Source organism: Cololabis saira, chromosome 18, assembly GCF_033807715.1.
Source record: "Cololabis saira isolate AMF1-May2022 chromosome 18, fColSai1.1, whole genome shotgun sequence".
Taxonomy (NCBI): Eukaryota; Metazoa; Chordata; class Actinopteri; order Beloniformes; family Belonidae; genus Cololabis; species Cololabis saira.
Genome location: NC_084604.1, coordinates 20,954,094 through 20,981,874, shown reverse-complemented (window position 1 = coordinate 20,981,874; position 27,781 = coordinate 20,954,094). Strand labels below are relative to the sequence as shown.

Genomic DNA, 27,781 nt, shown 5'->3' with positions numbered 1-27,781 from the left:
ATGTCCAGACCAGAGTGGAGTTGTGTGGCCCCAATGTCCGGTATCATGTTTAGAGAAAATGCAATGCAGCACTTCACCTGTAACATCCAACCAGTGGTGGACAGTAACGGAGTAAATTTACTCGAGTACTGTACTTAAGTACATATCCAGAGGATTTGTACTTTACTTGAGTATTAGATTTCTTTGGTACTTATTACTCTTACTTGAATACATTTCCAAGACAAATATTTTTTTTTTAGAGTAAATTTCTAGGAAGGCTGAAAAGTACTAGTTACTTTCAGGTCTGCTCTTTTTTCTTCTTCCCTAAAATCCTATTGGACACAAGCGGTTTTTGTCAAAGGAGGAGACCTATCACAGTGCACGCTCTTCACTGGGATGTACGTAAAGCGGAAATATGTCAAGCTTCCTCAAAACGATACCGCCAAAGTAGCCTCCGTTTGTCAAGACAGAGCCGCAAAAAGTCAAGACATAGCTGCAACAATGGCTACGCCTGCGTCAGGAGAAGAAAGACAATCCGCTGAGTCGTCTGAGTCTGATAATGAGCCGGACTCGGAGCAGGGACTTTCACAAAATCCTTGGCCGTATCTTAACTCAATGTTTGAGTTCGACCGAGTAAAAAACGAGGGCACAGACAAACCACAGACATTTATTTTCAAATGTTTATTGTGTCTGCCGAAGCAGAACTACCTCTCTGCTTTCAACAACTCACCAGCTGGTTTCAAATAGTTAATTCTCAGAAACAAGAGTTAAAAGATCCTTAAATTAATTTATAAAAAATATAGTAATTTACTGATGTGGAAAATAAGAAATTTACTCTTACTCTTACTCTTACTTTTACTTAAAGTAAATTTAAAAGCATTTACTTTTGGATAATTAAGTACCTTTAAAAGCAAGTACTTTTCTACTCTTACTCGAGTAATATTTTGACTGAGCTACTTTTACTTGTAACGGAGTAAATTTTGACCAGTAGTATTTGTACTCTTACTCAAGTACTGGGGTCGAGTACTCCACCTCTGCATCCAACACAACACTGAAGAGTGGTGATTTGGGATTATTATTGTACAGCCACTGGACCTGGGCCAACTACAGCCACTGAGTCGATTCTGAACCTCTGTACACCAGAGTATTCCACGTTCAGTCAAAACTACTTTCTTTTTTTTTTTTACATTATTACATAAATGAAAAATTACATGCAGACAATAGTTATATTTGCCTAAAAACCACATACAACACAATCCAACTATTGCAGGTGAAAGCTGACCTCGCTGCCAGAGATTCATAACAGAAACCGCAGCAATGCACTTGCTGATTATCACAGGGTGTTTTACTTGCGGTGCCAGAGGGGAGTGGCAAAACGAGAAATCACAGTATGATCGGCGAGGCTCGCAGAAAAACAGGTGGAGCTGAGCCACTTGAGATCAGTTGGCGTCGAGCTCAATCTTTTATTCCCAGTCATGTCATTTGACCTTTTATCGAGGCTGCATTTCTGAGCCATTAGCCAACAGAAATGTTGACGGGGCAGAGGTCTCAATTTACTTTGTGCCTTAAGTGTCAATGTTTTGGCTCAGCGGCAACAGTATACAGTAAGCACCCAGCTGCCTCCTCTGAGAAATTACCTTCGGTTTCTTCTTCTTTTCCCCCTGTATGCCGTCATGCTCAATTTCTTTATTGGCACGTGCTCGGTCTGACACAAACACAATCGGCTGGCACGTGGATGAGGGAAGGAAAGGGTCATAAAAGATACAAAGGAAGAGGAGAGAAATAATGAACTTTCAGGTATTCAACTTTTTATAATTTGTATAATTTTGGCTGACGTTAGCTGACACATACTACCACTACTACCACTGTCATTTAGCAGATGCTTTTATCCAAAGTGACTTACTTCTGAACAACTCAAGCAAGAAATGACATATGAGGGTCTAGCATGGATCAGTGCTGGTCAGACTGCTGTGAGTCCAGTTAGACACAGGTGCGCCATGCTAGTGCTAGAATTTATTATTTTTTGTTCCCTTCCCGCCAGTCCCTTTATACAAGAAAGCTACGTCTAAAAAGACACCATCATGCAATCATCTAGTCATAAGTACATGCAGCTTACTCAGTGCCGAGTCATGCAAAGAGCTGGGAAAATCTAACTAATTCTGGTGAGCAGAGAAGATTAGATGCAGAGGTGCTCCTTAAAAAGCTGAGTCTTTAGCTCGCTCCTAAAAGTTGATTGAGAAGAACACGTAAAGCGTAAAGGCAATATAGAAATATGGCCGCTGCATGCATTTTTTTACCTTTTCTCTCTTTTTCTTGTCTTGCTGATGACCAATAAGACAAGCAAGGTCAGAGGAATAAAATGAGATGAAAGGTGGAGGAAACACTTGAATATTCAAGCCTGTTAGTGACCTTCAGTGAAAAGTGTGAACCAGTGAACATAATGACAGAACAAGAAGAAAATTGATGGAAAATGGAGTACGGTACATGCTTTTGAAAGTGTGTCGGAGGAATCACAAACAGAAGCTAGAATGCTTGATGTCAAGAAGAGTCTTGGTAGGTCTCGACTAACAACATCAACTATCAGAAGACAAACCTGTGTTTTGTCAGATTCAATGATGTTCTCTGCTTCCCTGTGAAGAAAACCAGGTGCAGCATTATTTCTTAATGGTCATTTTTGTGTGTTTTAAGGACAAAACCAATTTTGCTGTTGATAAGGCTTCGACTACCAAACGTCTCAGTGATTACTTACTCAGATGAGCTCTGCTTCTCGGAAAACACCCTGAGGATGAACTCTCCCTCTTGGTGGGGTTCGAAGGTCGTGGGGACGATGACGTACTCTCCAGGAGGGAGGCGGAACCGCTCCGTTACTTCGCGCAGGTTAATGTAGCTCTTGCATTTGGCTTTGGAGGCGTTGTAGAGGAAGAAGTCCTTCTGCAGATGCTGATTCTGCCCTCGCATCTGAGGACAACAGAGTAGAAACAGACCCTTACAAAATACGGTGAAATGGAAAAGAACTCTTTATTCGAAGACAGTTGTCATAGTTACAGTAATAGTAGTATTGTTCATGTGGTTTTCTGATCATCCACTATTTCTTGCTGTTTACATAAACACAGCTAATCAGATAGGTTATATAAATACAAATGACATGCATAAAAAGCTTTAGCTTCTTAAATTGAAGGTTCTGATGCCTTTCTTTATTCTATAGGCTATAACTAAACATTTGGGCTTTGAACTGTTTTGAACTCTTACAATTTATAAGCTAAACAATAATTTTATGTTTAGAAAAGAAGCAGATGAGCAGACAGTGAAGTGAACGCTGTCACTTTAAGTCCCACTGCTGTGGAGGTTAAACAAAAGCTTGACCAGGTACTATTTATTGCTCTGCGTGCTGCTGCTGTCAACGCTCAGAACTCCCTGGAGAAACACATCAACACAAGGGAAGTGTTGAAGTGCTCAAAATAATGCCCCTCTTCAGGATGAGCGTACCTGCTTCGGCACCTGTAGAGAGGCAGAAGGAATAGTCTGTCATTTATACTCCCGAGGATACATGTTGGGTTGAAAGAGTTTGGTCTCAGTGGATCACCTCATATATGGAAAATCCGATGGTGAGGAATTTCGCCCCTATATGTCGCTGCATCCTCCGACCCTTTTGCATCAGGGCCACAACAAAGGTGCATACCACCTGCCCTTCCTCCGGATCATCGTCCTCCTCATACAGCTGCAGCCGATACTGAGGGTTTGTCCAAAATGTTTCTGTAAAGCATGAGTTTGTCAGGATTTATTTATTTTTTTAAATGTGATACAAAAAGCAGAAAGACGAGGTGTACCTGGGAAATTCCTACAACCGCCAGCAGAGCTGCCTCTGACCCAGCGACCCTCGTTGACCGACACCGTCCAGGTATTCCTTTCGACGCCCTGCAGCGCATCAGGGGTCAGGTTGCACATCTCCAGCTTAGTAAAATTCAGCTGGAAATCATCAAAGGACATCCTGGAGGAAAATGAGTAACTATGAAAAATATGAATAAATGTAGAAATCATACTATAGTAAGTATATACAACAAATTGTTGTAGAATTAACATTATCTGAGCTATGGCCATGGCTGAGGCCCCAGGAGGCGACACAGCACTTATGGATGAAAAGTGTTCATTTTTTTTTTCTATTTTAAGGCTTTTATCAGTTGTAGGAAAAAAATGTAAAGTGGCTTAGCACGGTGGGAAAGGAAAGCTTGTTCTCTGTGGGGCCCCCACTGAAAGACATCTCAGAGAAGCTTATCAGGACCCATTTTTACAGGGTTGTGGACATGCACACAGACGCCTGTGGGGGTCGCTACTGTTACTACTAATAGAGGGCTGCATTTCAATAGATCAGAACGAGCATGCACTCACAATGATTCTGTAGGTCCCAACAATCACAAAAATATTTATCTCACATGGATGAAGGACGGTACTGTAAGAGTAAGCTTGGTGAATTTCAATTATTGTTATTTTCCTCATAACTCAGGCTGAGGCTGAATGTGTATATATATATATAATATATATAATTTATTTTCCATTTGTATATATATATATATATATATATATATATATATATATATATATATATATATATATATATACGGTATGTGTATATGTATATTTGTATATTTGTATATATATATATATACAGTGCATCCAGAAATTCACAGCGCTTCACTTTTTCCACATTTTGCTATGTTACAGCCTTATTCCTAATTAGATTAAATTCATTTTTTTCCTCAAAATTCTATACACAACACCCCATAATGACAACGTGAAAAAAGTTTTTTGAGATTTTTGCAAATGTATTAAAAATAAAAAACAAAGAAATCATATGTACATAAGTATTCACAGCCTTTGCTCAATACTTTGTTGATGCACCTTTGGCAGCAATTAAAGCCTCAAGTCTTTTTGAATATAACGCCACAAGCTTGGCACACCTATCTTTGAGCAGTTTTGCCCATTCCTCTTTGCAGCACCTCTCAAGGTCCATCAGGTTGGATGGGAAGCGTCGGTGCACAGCCATTTTCAGATCTCTCCAGAAATGTTCAATCAGATTCAAGTCTGGGCTCTCGCTGGGCCACTCAAGGACATTCACAGAGTTGTCCTGAAGCCACTGCTTTGAAATCTTGGCTGTGTGCCTAGGGTCGTTGTTCTGCTGAAAGATGAACCGTCGTCCCAGTCTGAGGTCAACGGCGCTCTGGAGCAGGTTTTCATTCAGGATGTCTCTGTACATTGCTGCATTCATCTTTCCCTCTATCCTGACTCCTCTCCCAGTTCCTGCCGCTGAAAAACACCCCCACAGCATGATGCTGCCACCACCATGCTTCACTGTAGGGATGGTATTGGCCTGGTGATGAGCGGTGCCTTGATTCCTCCAAACATGACGCCTGCTATTCACACCAAACAGTTCAATCTTCGTCTCATCAGATCAGAGAATTTTGTTTTTCAGGGTCTTTGAGTCCTTCAGGTGCCTTTTGGCAAACTCCAGGCGGGCTGCCATGTGCCTTTTACTAAGGAGTGGCTTCCGTCTGGCCACTCTACCATACAGGCCTGACTGGTGAATTGCTGCAGAGATGGTTGTCCTTCTGGAAGGTTCTCCTCTCTCCACAGAGGAACGCTGGAGCTCTGACAGGGTGACCATAGGGTTCTTGGTCACCTCCTGACTAGGGCCCTTCTCCCCCGATCACTCACTTTAGACGGCCAGCCAGCTCGGAAGAGTCCTGGTGGTTCCCAACTTCTTCCATTTACGGAAGATGGAGGCCACACATTGGAACCTTCAAAGCAGCAGAAATTGTTCTGTACCCTTCCCCAGATTTGTGCCTTGAGACAATCCTGTCTTGGAGGTCTACAGGCAATTCCTTTGACTTCATGCTTGGCTTGTGCTCTGACATGCACTGTCAACTGTGGGACCTTATATAGACAGGTGTGTGCCTTTCCAAATCATGTCCAATCAACTGAATTTATCAAAAGGTGGACTCCAATTAAGCTGTAGAAACAACACAAGGCTGATCAGTGGAAACAGCATGCGCCTTAGCTCAATTTTGAGCTTTATGGCAAAGGTTGTGAATACTTATCTGCATGTGATTTCTTAGTTTTTTATTTTTAATAAATTTGCAAAACTTTCGAAAAAAAAAACCTTTTTCACATTGTCAATATGGGGTGTTGTGTGCAGAATTTTGAGGAGAAAAATGAATTTAATCCATTTTGGAATAAGGCTGTGTAACCCCTTTCCCAGGTAGCTAATTAGTAATGATGGGGTGTTGTAGTACACTGGAACGGGGCCTGAGTTCGTCTAGTTTTGGCGCAACATACCGGTAAGGACCTGAATAATAATATGAAATAATATGGCGGTGCCTCCAATGATATCTAAGAAGTAGCACAAATTAGGTACTTCCCCTTTAAAATGTCTTGACTGACTTATATTTCAAATAACCACAGAGTATTGACTTTATAATCAAAACACAGATTTATTTTTAACAAACCGTTATTTATGAAACAATATGAAAGGTAGTCAAATTAGTTAACAAGTTCACTGTTGACCTTTAAAAGGTGTACTGGTAACAAAGTTCAAAAACCCAATAAGGAACTCACAGTTTTGATCCACTTTAAATCAGTGAATGAATGAAAATGACCATAAGTCACGATACCCACAGCCCACACTCACACACACACACTCACACCGGGCTGTTAAAGAAAATGAAAAATAAAATAAAGCGTTGCAGGCCCAGTCGATGCTCGTGAGCGGTGAGGCCAAAAACGAAAGGCCGATTCACTGGGTTACCAGCATAAAATAAAACAGCACGTGCAAAGGTACTCACGAACCCAACAGTCAGAGATGTGGGGATGAGGGAAAAGGGCAGAAAGGCACGACGTGGTTTCGGCGGTCAGGATGAAGCGGGCAGCTTCACCAGGCAGGAACACGTGCTCTCAAGTACAGCAGCTTCAGCCTCTCACGGTCCAGGGCTCTCCTGGTCCTCACTCTCTCCCATACGGCAAATGTGCAGTCCTGAACCAAATAACTCTTTTTAATTTTCACACCACAGGCTGACTCGTGGCAAAGACTCACAGTAAACACCATTAGCAATTGCTAGCCGCAATGCAAAATCATAATATAAAAGTCTATGAGCATGTTAAACCAACGGCTAGCAGCGCTTAGCATTTTAGCTCGTTTTTACACATGTCAAAAACAGTAAGTACATAAAACACATTCATTTACCTCTGGCAGCTTCTCAGAGTACACACACATCCACTACACGACGACTCTCCGTCAGTCTTGGGAGTTTAGAATGTTCTTACTTTAATTTTACTATAGGCTTCAGCATACAGCTCCTCTGCTCGACGCAGCGAGCTCCAGCTCGGCTCTGCCGATATATCATTGATGCGCCCGAGATGACGCTAAGCACCTCCTACCTGAACAAGGTGAGGACAGGATTGGCTCAGGGCTGGTGGCCCAAGATGAGATCATGAGAGGATGCTCCACTGTACCCAAAATTAACACCAACAAAACCCTTTACTCTCTGACTTTTTAACTGTAAATAGAATGAATTTTTAACATGTTATACTACAGCATTTTTAAACATAGTTACACCTTATGAACTATTATTTATTAATAACATAAAACATTTTATCCTCTAAATAAAGGAATAAATAAGAGCCACAGGGCTACAATCTCCCCTTTCTAAAAAGTGTTGATGTCCTCATCACACAAGTATTACATCAGTCACATCCGATATTTTGTCAATATCAATGTCTGGCATATATGCTACAGACTAAGGTCTTAAACAGGTGTTTTTATCACATCATTATACATTATCCCAACTTTTACATATCATTGGGGAGTCTCTTTTGATAGTAATTCTCAATCCTCTATGTACAACCACAATAGGTTCATTTGTGGAATGGCCAGGTCTATCATAGCTTAGCCGAATGACTGGCTTCACTGGTCTTCGGGCAGGACGATCATGAACAGGGTTAGCACTACTTTGAGACTGACTAGTAGAGGGGAGCGCTCCCCCTTCTAGACCTGTGTCCACCACAGTGTCATTTGGCAGTAGCTGAGTTTGCTCTGTATCTTGTCCTACTGGGATTATATCCACACCCTGCTCAGTTTCCACATCAATGTCCTCCTCAACATTATCCTGTGTCAGCGCATTTTCCAGGTGGACATCTCCACTTAACTGATCCGCCAGCAGATCAAGGGCAAGTAAGAGGTCCTCCCTCCGGTCAGCAGGTACATCCCAGTATTCATCCTCGTCTTCCGAGTTTTCTTCCTGGTTTGAGCTTTCATTTGGCTTTTCCTTTTGATGTGATCTTGTCACAGGTTTCTGTGGTAACTGAGTCATCTCCAAATCTGAGGGAAACCTGACCAAATACCCAATGGGTAAAAGGTGGTCCCGGTGCAGAGTCTTGACGATGGCTCTTCCCTTTTCAGGTTTTACTCTGTACACAGGTAAGTCTGGTAGTTTTTCCACAACGACGTAAGCGTTAGAGTGCCATTTGTCACCAAGTTTGTGCTTTCCAGGCAAACCTAGAGCTCGCACGAGCACACGATCACCTTTCTCCAACACTTGGTCTCTTACTCGATTGTCATAGTATCTTTTGTTTTTGTCATGTGACTTGTTAGCAACTGTCACTGCCAACTCGTACGCTCTCTTCAGGTCACTCTTCAGTCTTGCTACATACTGTAAGTACTCTCCCTGGTTGTTTCCATCAGGTGAAGTACCAAAACACAGATCAATGGGAAGACGCGCCTCGCGCCCAAACATTAGGTAGTAGGGGGAGTAACCCGTCGCATCGTTGCGGGTACAGTTGTAGGCGTGTACGAGTGCACTGACATACTGGCTCCATTTCTGTTTTTGACTGGGCTGGAGGGTACCAAGCATAGACAAAAGTGTTCGGTTAAACCGCTCTGGCTGCGGGTCACCTTGGGGGTGATATGGAGTCGTTCTGGATTTTTTGATGCCTAACATCCCTAAGAGCTCTTTAATGAGACGACTCTCAAAGTCACGTCCTTGGTCAGAATGGATTCTGGATGGAAGACCATAATGCACAAAGAATTTCTCGACCAGCACCTTGGCGACAGTAGTTGCCCTTTGATCTTTGGTCACATATGCCTGTGCATAGCGGGTAAAGTGGTCTGTAACCACAAGAACGCTGGTCAAACCTTTTGAGTCTGGCTCTATAGACAAAAAGTCTATGCACACTAAGTCGAGGGGCCCGCTACTTGTTATCTGTTTCAAAGGTGCGGCCCTGTGAGGTAGTGTTTTACGAGCAACACATCGCCCGCAGTTTTTGATGTACTGGGAAACGTCAGAGGCCAATTTTGGCCAGTAAAATCGGTCTTTCATCAGGTCAGTGATGCGTTCAGCTCCCAGATGGCCAGAATCATCATGGATAGACTTAAGGACTTTGAGACGATATTCACTGGGAAGAACTAACTGACAAATAGACCTTCCCACTGGTCGGGTGGTTTTCCTGTACAACAGGCCTGATTTTATCAACAGTCTGCTACTTTCTCGCTGCAACAAAGCAACATCTGGAGTGTGATTTTGGGAGGTCGCTGGCCAGACTCCATTTTGTACAGCCTGCTTGGCAATACTGATGGCAGGGTCCAAATCTTGTGCTTTTTGCAGCTCCTTGTTGCTTAACTGTTCCACAGAACTCACCCCAAGCTGAGTGGATAAGGTGTAAGCAGGTGGGATGACACTTGGAGGAACTCCCAGCTGGTCTATGAGACGGTATGGTAGCGCAGATGACTGAGAGACGCTAATGGGGCGACAGAGAGCCTTGACACCTGATTGAGGGATGTGTCTCCATCCGTCGTCCTCTTGCATGGCATTTCGGGACAGCCAGTCCGCATCAACGTTTTCTTTGCCAGGCTTATACTTAATGTCAAAGTCGTATGTAGTTAAACTAGCTAACCACCTATGACCAGTAGCGCTCAATTTCGCAGTGGTGAGGACATACGTCAGCGGGTTGTTGTCTGTTCTAACTGTGAATTTGGCACCGTAGAGATAATCGTGGAACTTATCCACTACGGCCCACTTCAAAGCTAGAAACTCAAGTTGGTGGACAGGGTAGTTTTTCTCTGATTGGCATAACTTACGACTAGTGGTGGGAGTTCGTTTTGTCATTCTCTGATCTTCCTCTACTCTAATCTCACTTAATAACTCCATGAAAGAGGGCGGGGTGCGCAACCTCTCCTTCAAACGCAACTGGAGTAACAGGATGTCTGACTCTGATGTTGCACCTCTTAATAGCTGCTCGACCCGGACACGGTCTCTGGACGCAGAAGGAAGGCCTCCTTTCTGAACTACTTTGGACAGCACCTTCTCTAATCTCCTCAAATAATCTGACAGTCTCTCACCTGACTTTTGCTGCATGGATCGGAAAGTAAAGTAAAAATCTTCACCAGACTTGGTGACTCCAAATGCATTTTCCAAAGCTGCCAGATAATCTTCTGGTCGCGCATCTGCATCATTGCACCGTACAGCTTGGATTATCTCAAATGCTGGACCTCTTAGACTTTCCGCAATCCTCTTTTTTTTCTCTTTTACAGAACCATCACATTCGTCCAACATCACCTGTGCCTGCTCGAGCCAGTTTTCGAGGCTCTCTTCCCCTGCGGGTGTTGGCAACACTCCTGAAAAGACACGTAACCTCCGAAAGGCGTTATTTTCTTGTGGGGGTCGCATTGTTTTCTCTAACAACTCTCCCACAGCACGAATGATGGAGGTTGGGTCCGACTGTGTGGATGTACTTTGCTCAAGTAATGGTTTGAGATCATTCATTGATTTACCTTCACTTTGCAGTAAACTTAGCAACTTCAATGTGAAGTCATCAGGAGGAGCAGCAGCGCATGTGAGAAAGGTTGTCGTCCATGAGGTTCCACCACCAATGGGGTAGATCTCAGGGGGAACTGTTTGAGGGTCAACTGGGTTTCTGCACTCACAGAGTATCATCTCATGTTTTAGCGGTGGGAATACTTTTCTAGCTTTGTAGCGAACTCGGCCGAGTACTTTTACAGCTTCTAATGACTCTGTTATATCAGCTACAACAATCTCGTCAGGTACATCACCAAGTATCAGAGCATTGGCTGGATTTACTCCTACGTTTTCACACCATTCCTGAAGCTTAGCTAGCAACTGAGGGTCAGGTGAGTGAGCCATTGTTCTTATATGGGTTTTGAACTTGTTACCTTAATTACAGTCAGTCATACAGGGAACCAATCCCAGCGGTGCCTCCATTTATGTAACCCCTTTCCCAGGTAGCTAATTAGTAATGATGGGGTGTTGTAGTACACTGGAACGGGGCCTGAGTTCGTCTAGTTTTGGCGCAACATACCGGTAAGGACCTGAATAATAATATGAAATAATATGGCGGTGCCTCCAATGATATCTAAGAAGTAGCACAAATTAGGTACTTCCCCTTTAAAATGTCTTGACTGACTTATATTTCAAATAACCACAGAGTATTGACTTTATAATCAAAACACAGATTTATTTTTAACAAACCGTTATTTATGAAACAATATGAAAGGTAGTCAAATTAGTTAACAAGTTCACTGTTGACCTTTAAAAGGTGTACTGGTAACAAAGTTCAAAAACCCAATAAGGAACTCACAGTTTTGATCCACTTTAAATCAGTGAATGAATGAAAATGACCATAAGTCACGATACCCACAGCCCACACTCACACACACACACTCACACCGGGCTGTTAAAGAAAATGAAAAATAAAATAAAGCGTTGCAGGCCCAGTCGATGCTCGTGAGCGGTGAGGCCAAAAACGAAAGGCCGATTCACTGGGTTACCAGCATAAAATAAAACAGCACGTGCAAAGGTACTCACGAACCCAACAGTCAGAGATGTGGGGATGAGGGAAAAGGGCAGAAAGGCACGACGTGGTTTCGGCGGTCAGGATGAAGCGGGCAGCTTCACCAGGCAGGAACACGTGCTCTCAAGTACAGCAGCTTCAGCCTCTCACGGTCCAGGGCTCTCCTGGTCCTCACTCTCTCCCATACGGCAAATGTGCAGTCCTGAACCAAATAACTCTTTTTAATTTTCACACCACAGGCTGACTCGTGGCAAAGACTCACAGTAAACACCATTAGCAATTGCTAGCCGCAATGCAAAATCATAATATAAAAGTCTATGAGCATGTTAAACCAACGGCTAGCAGCGCTTAGCATTTTAGCTCGTTTTTACACATGTCAAAAACAGTAAGTACATAAAACACATTCATTTACCTCTGGCAGCTTCTCAGAGTACACACACATCCACTACACGACGACTCTCCGTCAGTCTTGGGAGTTTAGAATGTTCTTACTTTAATTTTACTATAGGCTTCAGCATACAGCTCCTCTGCTCGACGCAGCGAGCTCCAGCTCGGCTCTGCCGATATATCATTGATGCGCCCGAGATGACGCTAAGCACCTCCTACCTGAACAAGGTGAGGACAGGATTGGCTCAGGGCTGGTGGCCCAAGATGAGATCATGAGAGGATGCTCCACTGTACCCAAAATTAACACCAACAAAACCCTTTACTCTCTGACTTTTTAACTGTAAATAGAATGAATTTTTAACATGTTATACTACAGCATTTTTAAACATAGTTACACCTTATGAACTATTATTTATTAATAACATAAAACATTTTATCCTCTAAATAAAGGAATAAATAAGAGCCACAGGGCTACAGCTGTAACATAACCAAATGTGATAAAAGTGAAGCGCTGTGAATACTTTCCGGATGCACTGTAGAGGTATATATATTTGTGTGTGTATATGTATATATATATATATATATATATATATATATATATATATATATATATATATCTATATAACGTATGTGTCTGTTTGTGTGCATGTGCTAATAATTAATCTACCTTACTCCTGTTTCTGCTTAGTCCATTTAAAAAAAAAAAGACAAAAAAAAAACGTGTGTTTTATGTGTCTTTACGCCTCATTTTGTTTGTGGGTTTTGTTAACAATAGCTTGGAGACCAGTTGGGTGACTAAGATGCTGTCCAGTGATGTGTGACTTTAGTCATGTTGCAAGATGGATAAAACACAAGCAGTGAGTGCAAGAGGACTGCCTCACCTCAAGGGATTCAAGGATTCAAGGAAACTTTATTGACATTTGCATCACATTTGCATGAGGTGGAATCAAATTGCGTACGCACAGTCCCAGTTATTAAAAAGAAGTAAAAGTAGAAATAATAAAATATAAAAGAGTGCAACAACCAGAGTTTTGATATGATCGATATGGGTGTACCGGTATATATGGAGTGTAGATATGATCTATTATAATTATAGCAGCAAAATGAAGGTTTGATGACTAGCACCCTCTCTAATCAGAAAAAAATATCTCTTGTCAAAGTGTTGTTGTTTTTTTTTTAAAAGGAAGATGAGGCTCAACATTGGCATTGCTTTCCCCTGATGAAGACAGCTCTTAGCAAATAAAGGAATGAAATGTGATGCAGAACTGGGAATCCTAGTCCCCAGTTCTAGTGACACAACAGTTTAACTGTACAGTATTTCAACATGAATACCACTGCCATGTGGGGTAATTGGTTACAGAAGACTTTGTTGTATCTGATACACAGACTCTTGTGTTATGCTGCCCCCATTTGGTCTGGAGTGGTATGGTCACATAGTGTGCCTTTAATTCTTGAACATCCTGACATTTTTGTTACAGCACCACATTTGCATAATTCACAGTTTGCACTCTTAACGACCTGCTTGACACATCTTCAAACTGAAGGGGAAACTGCCTCTCTGCTCACCACTATTTCCTGATGAAAGTCCCTTCTCCTTTATTAACCTCAACGTTTGTTGTGAAATTTTACTTGGGGCCAACCAGACTGACAAATCCCACCTTTCCCTTTCACCACACTGGTGATGTGGTTAAAATAATGGAGGAAGGATGTGATGTGAAACAGTAGCAGAAGTTTCACTCACCAAAACTCACTCGTCTCAATGGTTTGTTTCTTTAGATTCTCATGGTCTGCGGTGGAAATGGTTGACCACTCCTTTGAACTGTGGAAAAAGTCAGGCAACACAATGTTTCCATCAGTCTTTCACAGTTATGCTGGCAGATGCATGGATACCTCCTGCATCATCATAATATGCTCAAAGCTAAAAGCCATCATTTGTAAATACATCAATTATTATGTGCTGAGTAAATAATACACTGCAGATATTGTCATATCTTACGTTGAACTCCAAGGTCCCTTCCAGAGCACCCAACCCCAGGGATTGCGCAAGCGGATCAGGCGAATTCTTGTGTCCTTTGAAACCTCATCACACTTGTAAGAAAAAAGAAGAAGAAGAAACATTTCACTTTAGCAATTCTTCATAATGTCTTCAAATATTGTTCACTTGTATTTAAGTGCACACTTTACTGTTACCTCCTGGAGACCTATGATAGAGTAGGCGTGGCCCCTGACCAGCCCCTGGTCAGTCCGAGACTCCAGTTCACTGGCTGAAAACACCTGACAGATAAAACACACGCTAAAGTAAAACATTAATGATTCTGAGAAAACTTGACAAGGGTCAAAAATGATCATAATAACTTAAGCTCAACCAACTCATGTGCTGTAATTCAAAATAGCTTTGATGCAATATATGACATAATAATTTGATTTGAATTATTGTCTGTGTCACAGCTTGTCCTGTAAAACAAACATTGCCTTAGAAATATTAATCTTCATGTTCTCATCTCCACCAACCAGTTTGACTTTTTTTGTACATTTTGCTTTGAGTTATGTCTCCAGCACATACATCTATGGAGCAGCCCATCAGCGAGCCTCTCTCCAGCGCTCTCTTCATGATGCTGTAGAGCTCTTTGGTCGTTTCGTTCAAATCGAAGAACTCAGTAACTCCACCTGTGAAATCCTCCATGGCCTCCAGCGTGTTACCCCCTTTGAGTGCCTCATAAGACCCGTGCAACCTGAGAGACAGTTCAATCACGTTAGTCACGATGCTGACATGTTTCTTCTTCAGGGCTTGTAACAGTGTCTGCAGGGAGTTAAGGGAACATGAGCAGCTGAGTGGCTCAGTGGAGTAAAAACATTACAGAAATATAAAACTCAATAAGAAATGTGTTTCAAGCTTGTGTCATAAATATTTTTTAACTAGAAGTAAGTTCAAGTAGGTTTCATTCTTTATTAATACCATTATTAGATAAAAGTTGGGTTTGTCTATAGAGGAAGTCTGAAATTTTGCTTTTGTCAGTGGTTGGATTGGAACTCTAAAGCAGACTGAACAAGTAGATGGCAACACATTTCAAGTAACAGTGCAGGTGGCTGCATGACTCGAGTCGGCGGAGGATAAAAATAGACTGCTTACTTGGCATAAGCTTTTTCCAAAAGTGCGCTCCAGAACTCATTGTTTCTGAAGGATTTGGTGAAAATCAGCTGGTTATTGCAGGTGGGGATGCGGTCATCCACAATCACGTCAATCCATTCGCCATAACGCCAGAACTAAAAAGCAGTAAGAGAAGAAGAGTCACCGGGGGGAGGAAAAGTGCTCGCGATATTTTGGATAATTTGCAGAATAATCAAAATTCTTTGGGATTAGGGATTTTTGCCTAATCTTTAAGACTGTCAAAACAATTCCTGTTTCATGGATTAACTTTACCACCAGCATGTTTTGGTAACCTCTAATGGAAGGAATAAGTCTGGTTCCTCTAGATCTGACTTTGATGTCCAGGGGACAGTATCAACAGATGCAGAAAGGACTCTCTATGGATGCCATTGGATAGCCACACAACCAACCCATGGGTTAGGGTTAGGGTCCGCTAGATTCTGTACCAGTGGAAAAGGCGGTGAATTGGACCCATTTTAAAATAGAAAAGTGAATAGACATGGCGAGCCAGGTTTTATTTATTTTTCTCTGGCATTTAACACAACTCTGTCCAATTTTTACTACTAATTATGACTGAATTTAATGATTTTAATTAGCAGTCACAGCAGATGAAAGACTTGTAAAATACCGTATAATGATATTCTGTAAAAGATTTTTGGTTTCTGCACTTTTTAATAGATCTTGATTCAATTTTTAATGACAGAAGTAAATTTGCTTAACATGAAGTTTAACTTTGTTGATGTAAGACCTGGAAATGGAAGATCCCGGCGTAGTGTTCAGTGAAGCTCTGGTCCGGAGGAATCACTCTGTACAGCAGCTTCTCTTTGAGAGTCAGACAAGCGATGGCAGCAAGTAACCAGCAGTCACCTGTCAACAGCCGATTCAGGAGCTATGATTGCCATTTCATCCAAGCATACCGCATCAGAGATGTCACAGATGGAGCCGCATTGCTGCAGGGATTAGTAGTTAATACCTCATGCTTGAAGCCAATGATGTGGTTTTGTGTGTTTGTGTCTGGCTCTATGGCTGAATTACCTTATAAAGTAACGTCTTTTATTATATGATCAAGCTGTGCAGGAGTTATTTTTTTGTAATAGCACTTTTCAGCTCTCTAAATGCTTTCAAAAGAGTTATGGTTAGGTATCATTGCTGGTTAGTCCAATCTTTTCTTTTTCCACTGTATTATTTTTAACTTTTTGGGGATTTTATTTTATTTCTCTGGTGTTCTCTGCATGCAGGCTGAAGCAACATTGCATCTGAAAGTAGAAACAGCTCAAATATTACCCAGCTCTCCTTGACAGATATCTGTCCGGTTTGCTCCATCTACGATAAACTGAGGGTTGTCACAGATCTCCTGGAAGACAGAAAGCATCAGGGATCAATTTGTGAGCATTTTCTTTGATTCTCATTATGAAGTGATTGCTGCATTGGCTCAGAAAGCATTACATCTAATAATATTGATCAGATATTGATATAAATGTTCTGGTTTTTCTCTTAAAATCTCCCCGAAATGCCCTGCAACATAATAAACATCTACACTTATACTTTTGTTTGTTAATTCTTTAAGCATCTTAAACTTCTTTTTTTTTCTATTAGGTCTTCTCTTCAGGGGTCACCACAGCGAATCACTCGCCTCCATCGAACCCTATCCTCTGCCTCCTCTTCTTTCACACCAACTAACGTCATGTTCTCTTTCACAGCATCCATAAATCTTCTTTGGTCTTAAACTCCTGCGGTAAATTAAACTGTTAATGTCAGATATTAAACTAGATGTATTTATAGATGTGTCCATTCAGACAACATCTTTCAACTACTGTTTCTATTTCTATTTTTCTTTTGAAACTTTGGCTCTTTAGTTGACACACAGAAGATCATTTTCACATTTCAACAACAGTATAACTACTGGTCCTTATTTATACCTGATGAAAACAAGGTGAATTTGGCTTTTTCTGACTTTGTTATAGGAAAGAAATTCAATTCTCCTCACAGACATTTACATATACAGTAAATGCATGTAATACACAAAATACTTGCATTATTCTTCTCATCTTTTAACCGAAGTATTGCACTTGAATGACAGTGTTTTAGAGGATGCTTTGCTTGCTCTTGTACAAGTGCTGCAGATGTAGATGGAAGATGATCTTTCATTAATGTTCCCACGCCTGACAAGTCATAAGATACATCTGATGAGATTTCAGCGTGATTAAAGGAACACTAACTAAAAATCTCAGAAAGAGGAAAAACAAACATCCAGGACGTTGCACACACACATTCATAATGCAGGCCTGAATGTACACAGCTCAATGTTCACTCTTTTCCTCTCAGCATGTTATTTACCATTAGTGAGGCAGTAAAAATGCACAGTCATGTTCCTAATTTAGACCTTGATCCACTGCTGACCCCTGTTGAGGTTCATGTATCACTCATCTCAGCCAAGTGTTGGAACCTACTTAAGTCTTTTACTACTAAGCAGTAATCACACCACAAGTTATCATTACTTTGGATTTATAAAACTGTAGCCACAAAAATGTATCGTGTAAAACTCTTTCATATGAATGTGATGGAAATAAATGAAGGTCATGAGTTTATGGTGTTCATCTAGCTGACTCAATTTATATATAAACTTAATTCTGCAGTCTTTTTAATGATGTATATACTTAAATCAAACAAATGACTGATTTAAACACTGTAAGCATTGTTTTTATTATCTTTGCTTTATGTTCTCAATCAGAGAAACACAGCACAGGATATTTGAACACATGGAGAAGCTATAGATCAAACCACCGATCTCCTGATTGGAAGAATTAGAAGATCCACCTAAGTCCAAGCCTTGATCTAATCTGAATATTATATGTAAATAAAATCATTTAGGAAAATTACCTTAAATGTTCTTATATACGGTGCGATCCCCCTATTTGAGTATTTCCTTTTATTTACACATAAATGAACTATCCAGCAGAGTGGTTTCTATGCTTTTACTAAAGCCACTGAAGGTACCTGATTATTGGTAAAAATCAAGACAAAATGCATAATTTCCAACAATTCAACATTTAAAATGTTTTATTTATCTCATTTCACTCATCTTCTTCCGCTTTATCCCTTCCCGGGTCGCGGGGGCAGCAGCCTCAGCAGGGACGCCCAGACTTCCTTCACCCCAGACACTTCCTCCAGCTCTTTCGAGGGGAGTCCGAGGCGTTCCCAGGCCAGCCGAGAGACATAGTCTCTCCAGCGTGTTCCGGGTCTTCCCCGGGGTCTCCTCCCGGAGGGACATGCCTGGAACACCTCCGTAGGGAGGTGGGACATGCCTGGAACACCTCCCTAGGGAGGCGTCCAGGAGGATCCGGTACAGATGCCCAAGCCACCTCAGCTGACTCCTCTCAATGTGAAGGATCAGCGGCTCGACTCCGAGCTCCTCCCGGATGACCGAACTCCTCACCCTATCTCTAAGGGAGCGTCCAGCCACCCTGCGGAGGAAACTCATCTCGGCCGCTTGTATCCACGATCTTGTCCTTTGGGTCACTACCCAAAGTTCATGACCATAGGTGAGGGTAGGGGCGTAGATTGACCAGTAAATCGAGAGCTTCGCCTTTCGACTCAGCTCCCTCTTCACCACGACGGTCCAGTACATCGACCGCATAACTGCGGACGCTGCACCGATCCGCCTGTCAATCTCACGCTCCATTGTTCCCTCACTTGTGAACAAGATCCCGAGATACTTAAACTCCTCCACCTGAGGCAGGACTTCTCCACCCACCCGGAGAAGGCACGCCACCCTTTCCCGATGGAGAACCATGGCCTCGGTTTTGGAGGTGCTGATTCCCATCCATGCCGCGTCGCACTCGGCCTCAAACCGCCCCAGCACATGCTGAAGGTCCCGGTCTGATGAAGCCAACAGGACAACATCATCCGTAAAAAGCAGAGATGAAATCCTGAGGTTCCCAAACCGGATCCCCTCCGGCCCCTGGTAGTGCCTAGAAATCCTGTCCATAAAAATTATGAACAGGACCGGTGACAAAGGGCAGTCCTGCCGGAGTCCAACATGCACCGGGAACAAGTCTGACCTACTGCCGGCAATGCGAACCAAACTCCTGCTCCGATCATACAGAGACCGGACAGCCCTTAATAGAGGGCCCCGGACTCCAGACTCACTTAGCACCCCCACAGAATGGCACGAGGGACACGGTCAAATGCCTTCTCCAGATCCACAAAACACATGTAGACTGGTTTGGCAAATTCCCACGAACCCTCGAGCACCCTGCGGAGGGTAGAGAGCTGGTCCAGTGTTCCACGACCGGGACGAAAACCGCATTGTTCCTCCTGAATCCAAGGTTCAACTATCGGCCGTATTCTCCTCTCCAGTACCCTGGCGTAGACTTTCCCATGGAGGCTGAGAAGTGTGATCCCCCTATAGTTGGAACACACTCTCCGGTCCCCCTTTTTAAACAGAGGGACCACCACCCCGGTTTGCCACTCCAGCGGTACTGTCCCCTTCCTCCATGCGATGTCGCAGAGGCGTGTCAACCAAGACAGCCCTATGACATCCAGAGACTTGAGGTACTCAGGGCGAATCTCATCCACCCCCGGTGCCCTGCCACCGAGGAGCTTATGAACCACCTCAGTGACCTCGGCTTGGGTGATGGATGAGCACGCCTCCGAGCCCCAACTCTCTGCTTCCTCAGTGGAATGCATGTCAGTCGGGTTGAGGAGATCCTCGAAGTATTTCTTCCACTGTCCGACAATGTCCCCAGTCGAGGTCAACAGCTCCCCACCCACACCATAAACGGTGCCGGGAGAGTTGAAGAGAGTTGAAGATGTCCCTAACAGAGGGCTCGGCCAGACGTTCTCAACAGACCCTCACAATCCGTTTGGGTCTGCCCGGTCTGTCCAACCTCCTCCTCCGCCAGCGCATCCAACTCACCACCAGGTGGTGATCAGTTGACAGCTCAGCCCCTCTCTTCACCCGAGTGTCCAAGACATGCGGCCGAAGGTCAGATGAAACGACAACAAAGTCGATCATTGACCTCCGGATTAGGGTGTCCTGGTGCCACGTGCACTGATGGACACCCTTATGCTTGAACATGGTGTTTGTTAAAGACAAACTGTGACTAGCACAGAAGTCCAACAACAAAACACCGCTCGGGTTCAGATCGGGGAGGCCGTTCCTCCCAATCACGCCTCTCCAGGTATCACTGTCATTGCCCACGTGAGCGTTGAAGTCCCGCAGTAGAACAATGGAGTCCCCCGTTGGAGCACTATCAAGTAACCCTCCCAGGGACTCCAAGAAGGCCGGGTACTCCGCACTGCTGTTCGGCCCGTAGGCACAAACAACAATGAGAGACCTTTTCCCGACCCGAAGGGAAGCGACCCTCTCGTTCACCGGGGTGAACTCCAACACATGGCGGCTGAGCTGGGGGGCTATAACCAAGCCCACACCAGCCCATCGCCTCTCACCCTGGGCAACTCCAGAGTAGTGGAGGGTCCAGCCCCTTTCAAGGAGATGGGTTCCAGAGCCCAAGCTATGTGTGGAGGTGAGCCCGACTATCTCTAGCCGGTATCTCTCAACCTCATGCACAAGCTCTGGCTCCTTCCCCCCCAGCGAGGTGACATTCCATGTCCCCACTGTGAGGGTTTTGGTCCAGGGATTGGGTCGTCGAGGCACCCCGCCACGACTGCTACCCAGCCCACAATGCACCGGCCTTTCATGGACCTTCCTGTGCGGGTGGTGGGCCTACAAGAAGGCGGGCCCACGTCGCCGTTTTGGGCTGAGCCCGGCCGGGTCCCACGGGCAAAGACCCGGCCACCAGGCGCTCGCCTTCGAGCCCCAACCCCAGGCCTGGCTCCAGGGAGGGACCCCGGTGACGCCGATCCGGGCGACGTAACGGTCCTTGATTTATTCCTTCTCATGATTGGGGTTTGTGAACCGCTCTTAGTCTGGCCCGTCACCCAGGACCTGTTTGCCATGGGAGTCCCTACCAGGGGCGTAACGCCCCCGACAACATAGCTCCTAGGATCACTCGGGCACACAAACCCCTCCACCACAGTAAGGTGGCGGTTCAAGGAGGGGATGTTTTATTTATTTATTTATTTATTATTTATTTATTTACTTGAAATGAAAAATAAATAAATAAAATAAATAAAAAAAGGTTTTATTTATTTATTTTCATCTCAAGTTTATTCTCTGGACAGCTTTAATATTTCCAGGGATCCCTCAGATTTTGGGATAATGTTAACCGGACAGACGTGACACCAGCGTCATTGTTCATATTAAACTCTTTCTGTGGATACAGCACTGTTGGACTGTTCAACAGCAAAGTTAGAAGTTGTTTTGGAACTGATTGTATCATGGAAAGGATGGTTTTGAAGAAGCAAATGAAAGGAAGAATATAAAACACTTCAACTTTGAAAATGCAATTCAATTCAGATGACATTATTAATTCCTGCGGGGAAATTAATTGTTGCAATAGTTATGATTTCAGTCTCTTGTCCATCACTGATACACCCCACACCTGAATGGTAATCCAGGTGATTGTGGGGGCATCCCCCTGTGTCTTCTGGAGTTTCTTAAGTAGTAATGCAGGCTGGATGGTGTTCGATGGTCTGGAGGAATCAAAGAACATGATTCTCACAGTACAGCCCACTTTGTCCAGATGAATGTGGGTTCGTTAATACAGGTGTACTCCAACCCATGACAACAAGCAACTGCTGTGGGTCCTGGAAGCTGCTTGTTTGATTATTCAGATGGGCCAATAACAGTCTCTTCAGGACTTTGATGATGTGAGATGTTAGAGGCTACAGGTCTAAAGCCATAGAAGAAGATGGATGAGGTTGTGTTTCACAGCACTGGACTCTTCTTCTGGCTTGGGCTGGGGTTGAAGAGATGCTGCAGAATCCTACATAGCTGGTCTGAACAGGCTTCCAGGATCCTGAGCCTGACCCCATTCGGTCCTGCAACCTGGTTCCGGTTCAGTCTCTCCAGTTACCGCTTTACCTGACTGCTAGAGACAGACGGGCGTACTCTGGTGTGGATGATGCCGTCCACACAGAAGTGGATATTGGCAGTCACACACTCAGTCATGGCATTGATATCATCTCCATCTGGCTGACAGGGTGCACCCCAGTCCGTAGCCTCAAAACACTCCTGCAGTTTCTTCAGTTTCCCGTGACCACCTCTTCAGAGTCCTTTTGCTCAAAGTTACCCTCTGGATGATGGGTTTGTAGGTAGAGGAGATTATGATCCGCCCTGCGGAAATAAGGTAGTGCAGAGGAGCTACATGCATCCCTGACGTTTGCATAAAGCGGACCAGAAAAGCAGTCCAGAAGGGTGTTTCCTGTCAAAGTGGGATGCAGATGAATTTTTGCAACATTTATAGCCTACTGAAACAGATGGAAGTGGGAGGTTGCTCCCTTCAACAAACCATCAGTTCTTTGACCACTACAGTAAAAAAAATAAGCAGCAATTTGTTGTGCTTTACAAGAAAGGACAATAGCAGGGGTGCAACATGGAATGGGAAAATATGGAGCTAAGAGGGGTGGTCTTGGGACACCAAGTGTCATCATAGAATCCTCTGGAGATGATGTGAGCTCATCAAAAACTTCTGTGAAGGAGGGTGCCCACTAGAAAATATCCAACTCACCATAGGGACTAAAACATTGAGTTCTATTAGCTCTACTTTTAGCTTATAATAATAATAATAATAACTCTTATAATTATTTGGACCTTATTAGACAAAATGTACTCCTCTATATTTCTTACTTCTACATCAGCTTGTTCAAATTTTTCCTATACTGTACCATAATTTAAAAAAAAAACGAAATTAGACCGTACAACAGTATCTGTGCATAAAACATCAGCTACAAAGGCATAATTTAGATGATTGAATCTATTTGCAAGACATCCTGTTGGATTTTAAATACTTTTCTGTGCTTTCCAATACAGGACTTTTACCTGTAAAGGGTGTTTCTCTACACTGTTTTAGTCATACTTAGTCTCGGGCAAGAGTTTTTCTATGCGTGTGTGTGTCGGTATGTTAGAAGGTGTACAATTCAAGGATGTGGTCTTTTAAATGTCGAATTATGTTGTATTTTGCTGCACTCTCACACCAGCTATCGAGGATACACACAGTGCCAAAAACAAAGTGATGGAAACTATCATAACCTTTTCAAATGGTGCGTCAGAAAACTCTCTGGCCATCACTGCATTACTGTTATGTTTCCCAGCATGGACAGGGTGTGAGAGTCAGCTGTTTGTGATTGTAGAAGGTGATAACCCAGAAATATGCACCCCCGCTCATGCAGCCATATCAACCTGACACTTCACTCATTTGCCATGGAGGAAGTGTTGAGATAAAAAAGGATTTTAGTGGAGAGCTTTTACAAACTTGTTAGACCCTCTTCTACATAAACCACAACTTGGCCTGAAGGACGTAGCAATGAAAGAGTGGTACTCACTGATGGACGTTTCCATTCAAACCTCATTGAAGGTTTCTTACTGTAGAAAAGGGAAGAGTCGTCTGCAGGGAACAGAGGGTCTTCAAACAAAACCTTCTTCTTCACATATTTGTCTCGAAGTTCCAAGAAGGTTTTCAGGCGCTTGGCATCTTTGACAGCCTCATTTCTGCTTAGAATTGCAGAGTAGATCGAGTTTGCCCCGGTAAGACCGTAATCGACATTGCCGTCAGGCTCGATAGATGCTTCAGTTTCATAAAGCACCCTCACCTTGGTTTCCTCAACAACAGGCGCTTGCCCCTTGTGTGTCTCGTCACCCATTGCCACTGCCTTTAGTGGAGCTTCTTCAAGAGTGAAAAAGAAATGTGAGTCCTTCTTCTTTGTGCAAAAGTGCACAAAGTTGCAAAACAGCTCTAAGAAACTTCCCGTATTCCTATAAACAGTTTTGGTTCCTTTATTTGCTGGAAAGTGCTGCGACTGCTCATGGAAAGTAATCCACCAGGCTCTCAAATCATTAGTGTCCCTTGAGCTGGTGGGACCTAAATATAGGCTTTTTAAAAGAGGGGAGGAGGTTTTTGAAGGAAGACCTCTTCCATTTTCAACTGAGAGTGTGATGGTCAGGGGTCGTCCAAGTTCGTAAAAGCAGAATCAACAGAACAAAATTAACTAACTATTTCTTCCAGCAACATAAAGCATCCTTTTGTCTTCATGAAGAGAAATATAGAAAATAAATGATTATTATAGTCATGCGCAAGGAGACATCTTCCGCTCACCACTTTTTTAGCATTAGACGTTAATTTCAAGGCTAAATGATTATCATTAGCTTAAAATGTGACAATTACTTATTATATTAGTGTGACTTTTATTCAAAAAATATCTTTGTTTGACTAAGAAGACCGTCATATTTCTGGGAATACAGGAGTGTGTATGATGTCATGCAGAAGAATTAAAGTGGTTCTATGTAGTAATACCATTTCTGACCACATGGGGCCACATAGAGCTGCTGTGTCCACATAAGAACCACTGACAGTACGACGTTAATGGATGGGGACCGTCCAGAATGTGTTGCAATACAGTTTTCTCCCACTGAAGTTGCACTTTGTTGTGTCTGACTCCATGAACTCTCTTGTGATGTGCTGCATGCTTGTGGTCAGGAGTAGTATTGCTATAAAGGGTGGTGTTTACAATCTGTGATTTAAGCAGCTGTCACCATATGTTTTAAACATGTTCTCATAACTTTGGATTAATTACCATTATGTTTGACTTAACATATTGTGACCGGGGTTCATTATCTTACAATGAACTCACACTTTTGCTGCATAGAGCTGTAGTCAGGTAAAATTACTGATTACAGCCATGAATTCAACAACTACAGTCTCAATTATATTGACATCTAGTGGTTAATAAAAGACAGTTGTCTTCCTTGTCAGTGCCTTGCCCTGGCGGACAAGCCAACCCCCCCTACCTCATGATAATTCACATTTCTATTGGTCTAATTCTCTGTCAGTCTATGGCCATAACAAATGACAACGTGAAGCCGTTGAGCACAAGGTTGCCAGGTTTGAGAAAAACATGCATCCTTATGTGAGCTTTGTTCATGTTTAGTAACATCTTGACCTGATAAATTAAATTATAGCTGCTTTTAATCTGCGGTTTTGACTAAATCCCTTAATAAATATTCTATTTACTTCAGCACCATGTCTGTCTTTCTATATTCTGTGATTACACAGATTCTAAATGCCATCTTTAACGGACAGAGACCAAAATATCCACTATCCTGAAGTAATCTTTATTTTCCCCCGAGTTGTCCAAATAAATGTAGGGATATGCTATGTTCAACATACAGAGTAAATAGAAAATATTAATGACATGGACTATAGAGGCCTGGCGCTCATCCTTACAGGGACTAACTTTTCTCAATCTTTACTCCACTCTTCCCTGCTTTCCATAAAAGTGAGTGGAGGATTCACAAACTTACAAAAAGATATAGAAAATAAGGTGACAGTCAACCCTGTTTGGGAGCTTTCAATTTATTTCATAGAAGCAATAAAGGTGCTTGTGACACACAAATGTTTATTTTATATTTTCTTTGTAAACTAGGGTCCTCATGTCATGCTCCCTTTAGATGTGACAGATACCAACAAAAACACAAGTTACTCCATCAAACTTAAGGTGAAGTTTAGTAACAGAGACATCCTTCAAACTGTTTGCCAAGACTGATTTCCTAGCCATAAATGGGAAAATGGAGAACAAAGGACGCGAGGAGACACAAAAATGACAAATGAAATCAACTGCAAGACTGAAAGAGTTACAAAACACACACACACACACACACACACACACACACACACACACACACACACACACACACACACACACACACACACACACACACACACACACACACACACACACACACACACACACCATGCAGGTACAATATGTGGTTGTTTTGTGTGTCTGTGTGTGTTACCTACTGTTTTGTTTCATTCTACATATGGATTTATCTCTTTCATGCAAGTTGTTGCCTTTCTCTCTGATTTTTTTTCTATTTTCATCAATCTAATGGGGCATCTCACATTACACATTTTTTTTTCCATCTTTGTTTTGTTACATTATTTTGAATCTCTAAATTCATTTTTCTCAATTTTTAATACTAGGGTTTCTATGACTCATCGGGCGCTTAAACCTTGCCACTAGCAATATGTTTGTGTCTGCTTACATTTGGAAAATCTCTAACAAATGTGCACGTCGTAAAAAAAAAACACCCTGACTAACAGTAAGCTTGTGCATTGTAAATAGGGTTGCCAACTCCCTGAAAAATAAATAAGGGACACCTCATCGGCAGGGCTGGCCAGTTGCCTTCACCCTTCCTGGCGTGGTGAATTTTTTTAGCCCCTTTTTTTGTGAGTGAAACGATTTTTTAACTATTCGACTCGAACCTGAATTGAATTAGATGCATATTTTTGAACACATGGAAAACAAATTATTATCTAGCAATTCACTTTTTTTTATTATATATTATTATTATATCAAAATTAACTGAATAAAATAATTATCTTTCTTAAACAGAAACCTGTCCTGCTTAACTTAAAATTGTATAAATTAATATAAAACAATAGTAAGAAACCAGAACATCCATTCTGTAATAATGCATTTTTAGTTCAATAACAAAAGTGCAAACAGAAAGTCTGTAGAAAACTTGTAAACATATTTGGGCCTAAAAGGCCATGACTGTAGGCTACAGTTGTAGTAAAACAGAAAAAAATAACTTATGAACTCAACAGCCCAATGCCATTGTATGACTATTTTTTGACTCTCAGTAATACGGGACAAAGTGCGTCCCTTTTCAGCTCAATACGGGACGCGTACTACTTTAGTTTATAAATACGGGACCGATTCCGTTTTTCAAGGGACGGTTGGCAACCCTAATTGTAAACATGTATAATTGCTGCGTCTGTCTTGCTGTATCATGCTACATAGATACGAATCTCTCACTTTAAGGTGACGCTGAATATTTAAGCCGATGTTCTGCTCCCTGCCGAGAAATGCTACTTTGTGGTTCTGCGCATGCGCACAGTCGATTTTCAAAGTTTGATTGCCACGCTAAATCGATAATATGGGATGTTGAGTATTTTGATCCTTCAAAATACACGACCGATGGCATGAATTGCATTACACTTTGTTAACATTATACGATAAAGAGAGAAAAAAACAATTCTATCGCTTTATTTGATATTCATTCAGTCATCAGCCTTTATTTAACCAGGCAGGTCATTAAGAACATTCTTATTTACAATGACGGCCTGGCAAGCGACAAGGGGGGAAAGGGACGTGGGCTAGGGAGTAAAACACAGTAAAATTGTAGCTCTATAAAGGTAGAAAAAACCATTAGGGAGCATTTTTTTGGCAAAGCAGCAGAAATTGGCAGAACACCCGGCCGAGATGGGGGATTGTATGAGCCGGACC

The 27,781-nt window shown here is 42.6% G+C and overlaps 1 protein-coding gene across 3 annotated transcripts in view; it reads right to left on the bottom strand.

Annotated features, from left to right (window-relative positions):
- capn3b (calpain 3b) overlaps positions 1-24,308 on the bottom strand; it is a 32,429-nt gene extending 8,121 nt beyond the window's left edge. Inside the window, exons 1-15 of one of the 3 annotated variants that reach the window (XM_061707397.1) lie at positions 23,816-24,308; positions 16,652-16,721; positions 16,116-16,234; positions 15,350-15,483; positions 14,783-14,951; positions 14,410-14,493; positions 14,216-14,307; positions 13,961-14,038; positions 3,807-3,967; positions 3,563-3,732; positions 3,466-3,477; positions 2,729-2,937; positions 2,573-2,609; positions 2,277-2,300; positions 1,617-1,703 (exon numbers count right to left, since the gene is read on the bottom strand). In XM_061707397.1, the coding sequence (XP_061563381.1) occupies positions 1,617-1,703; positions 2,277-2,300; positions 2,573-2,609; positions 2,729-2,937; positions 3,466-3,477; positions 3,563-3,732; positions 3,807-3,967; positions 13,961-14,038; positions 14,216-14,307; positions 14,410-14,493; positions 14,783-14,951; positions 15,350-15,483; positions 16,116-16,234; positions 16,652-16,721; positions 23,816-24,133 (1,764 nt within the window). In that variant the 5' untranslated portion in view covers positions 24,134-24,308. Of the gene's footprint in view, positions 1-1,616; positions 1,704-2,276; positions 2,301-2,572; positions 2,610-2,728; positions 2,938-3,465; positions 3,478-3,562; positions 3,733-3,806; positions 3,968-13,960; positions 14,039-14,215; positions 14,308-14,409; positions 14,494-14,782; positions 14,952-15,349; positions 15,484-16,115; positions 16,235-16,651; positions 16,722-17,401; positions 17,524-23,815 lie in introns of those variants that run through there. The other 2 variants (XM_061707399.1, XM_061707398.1) reach the window with 2 other exon arrangements.
- Positions 24,309-27,781: the final 3,473 nt, after the last annotated feature.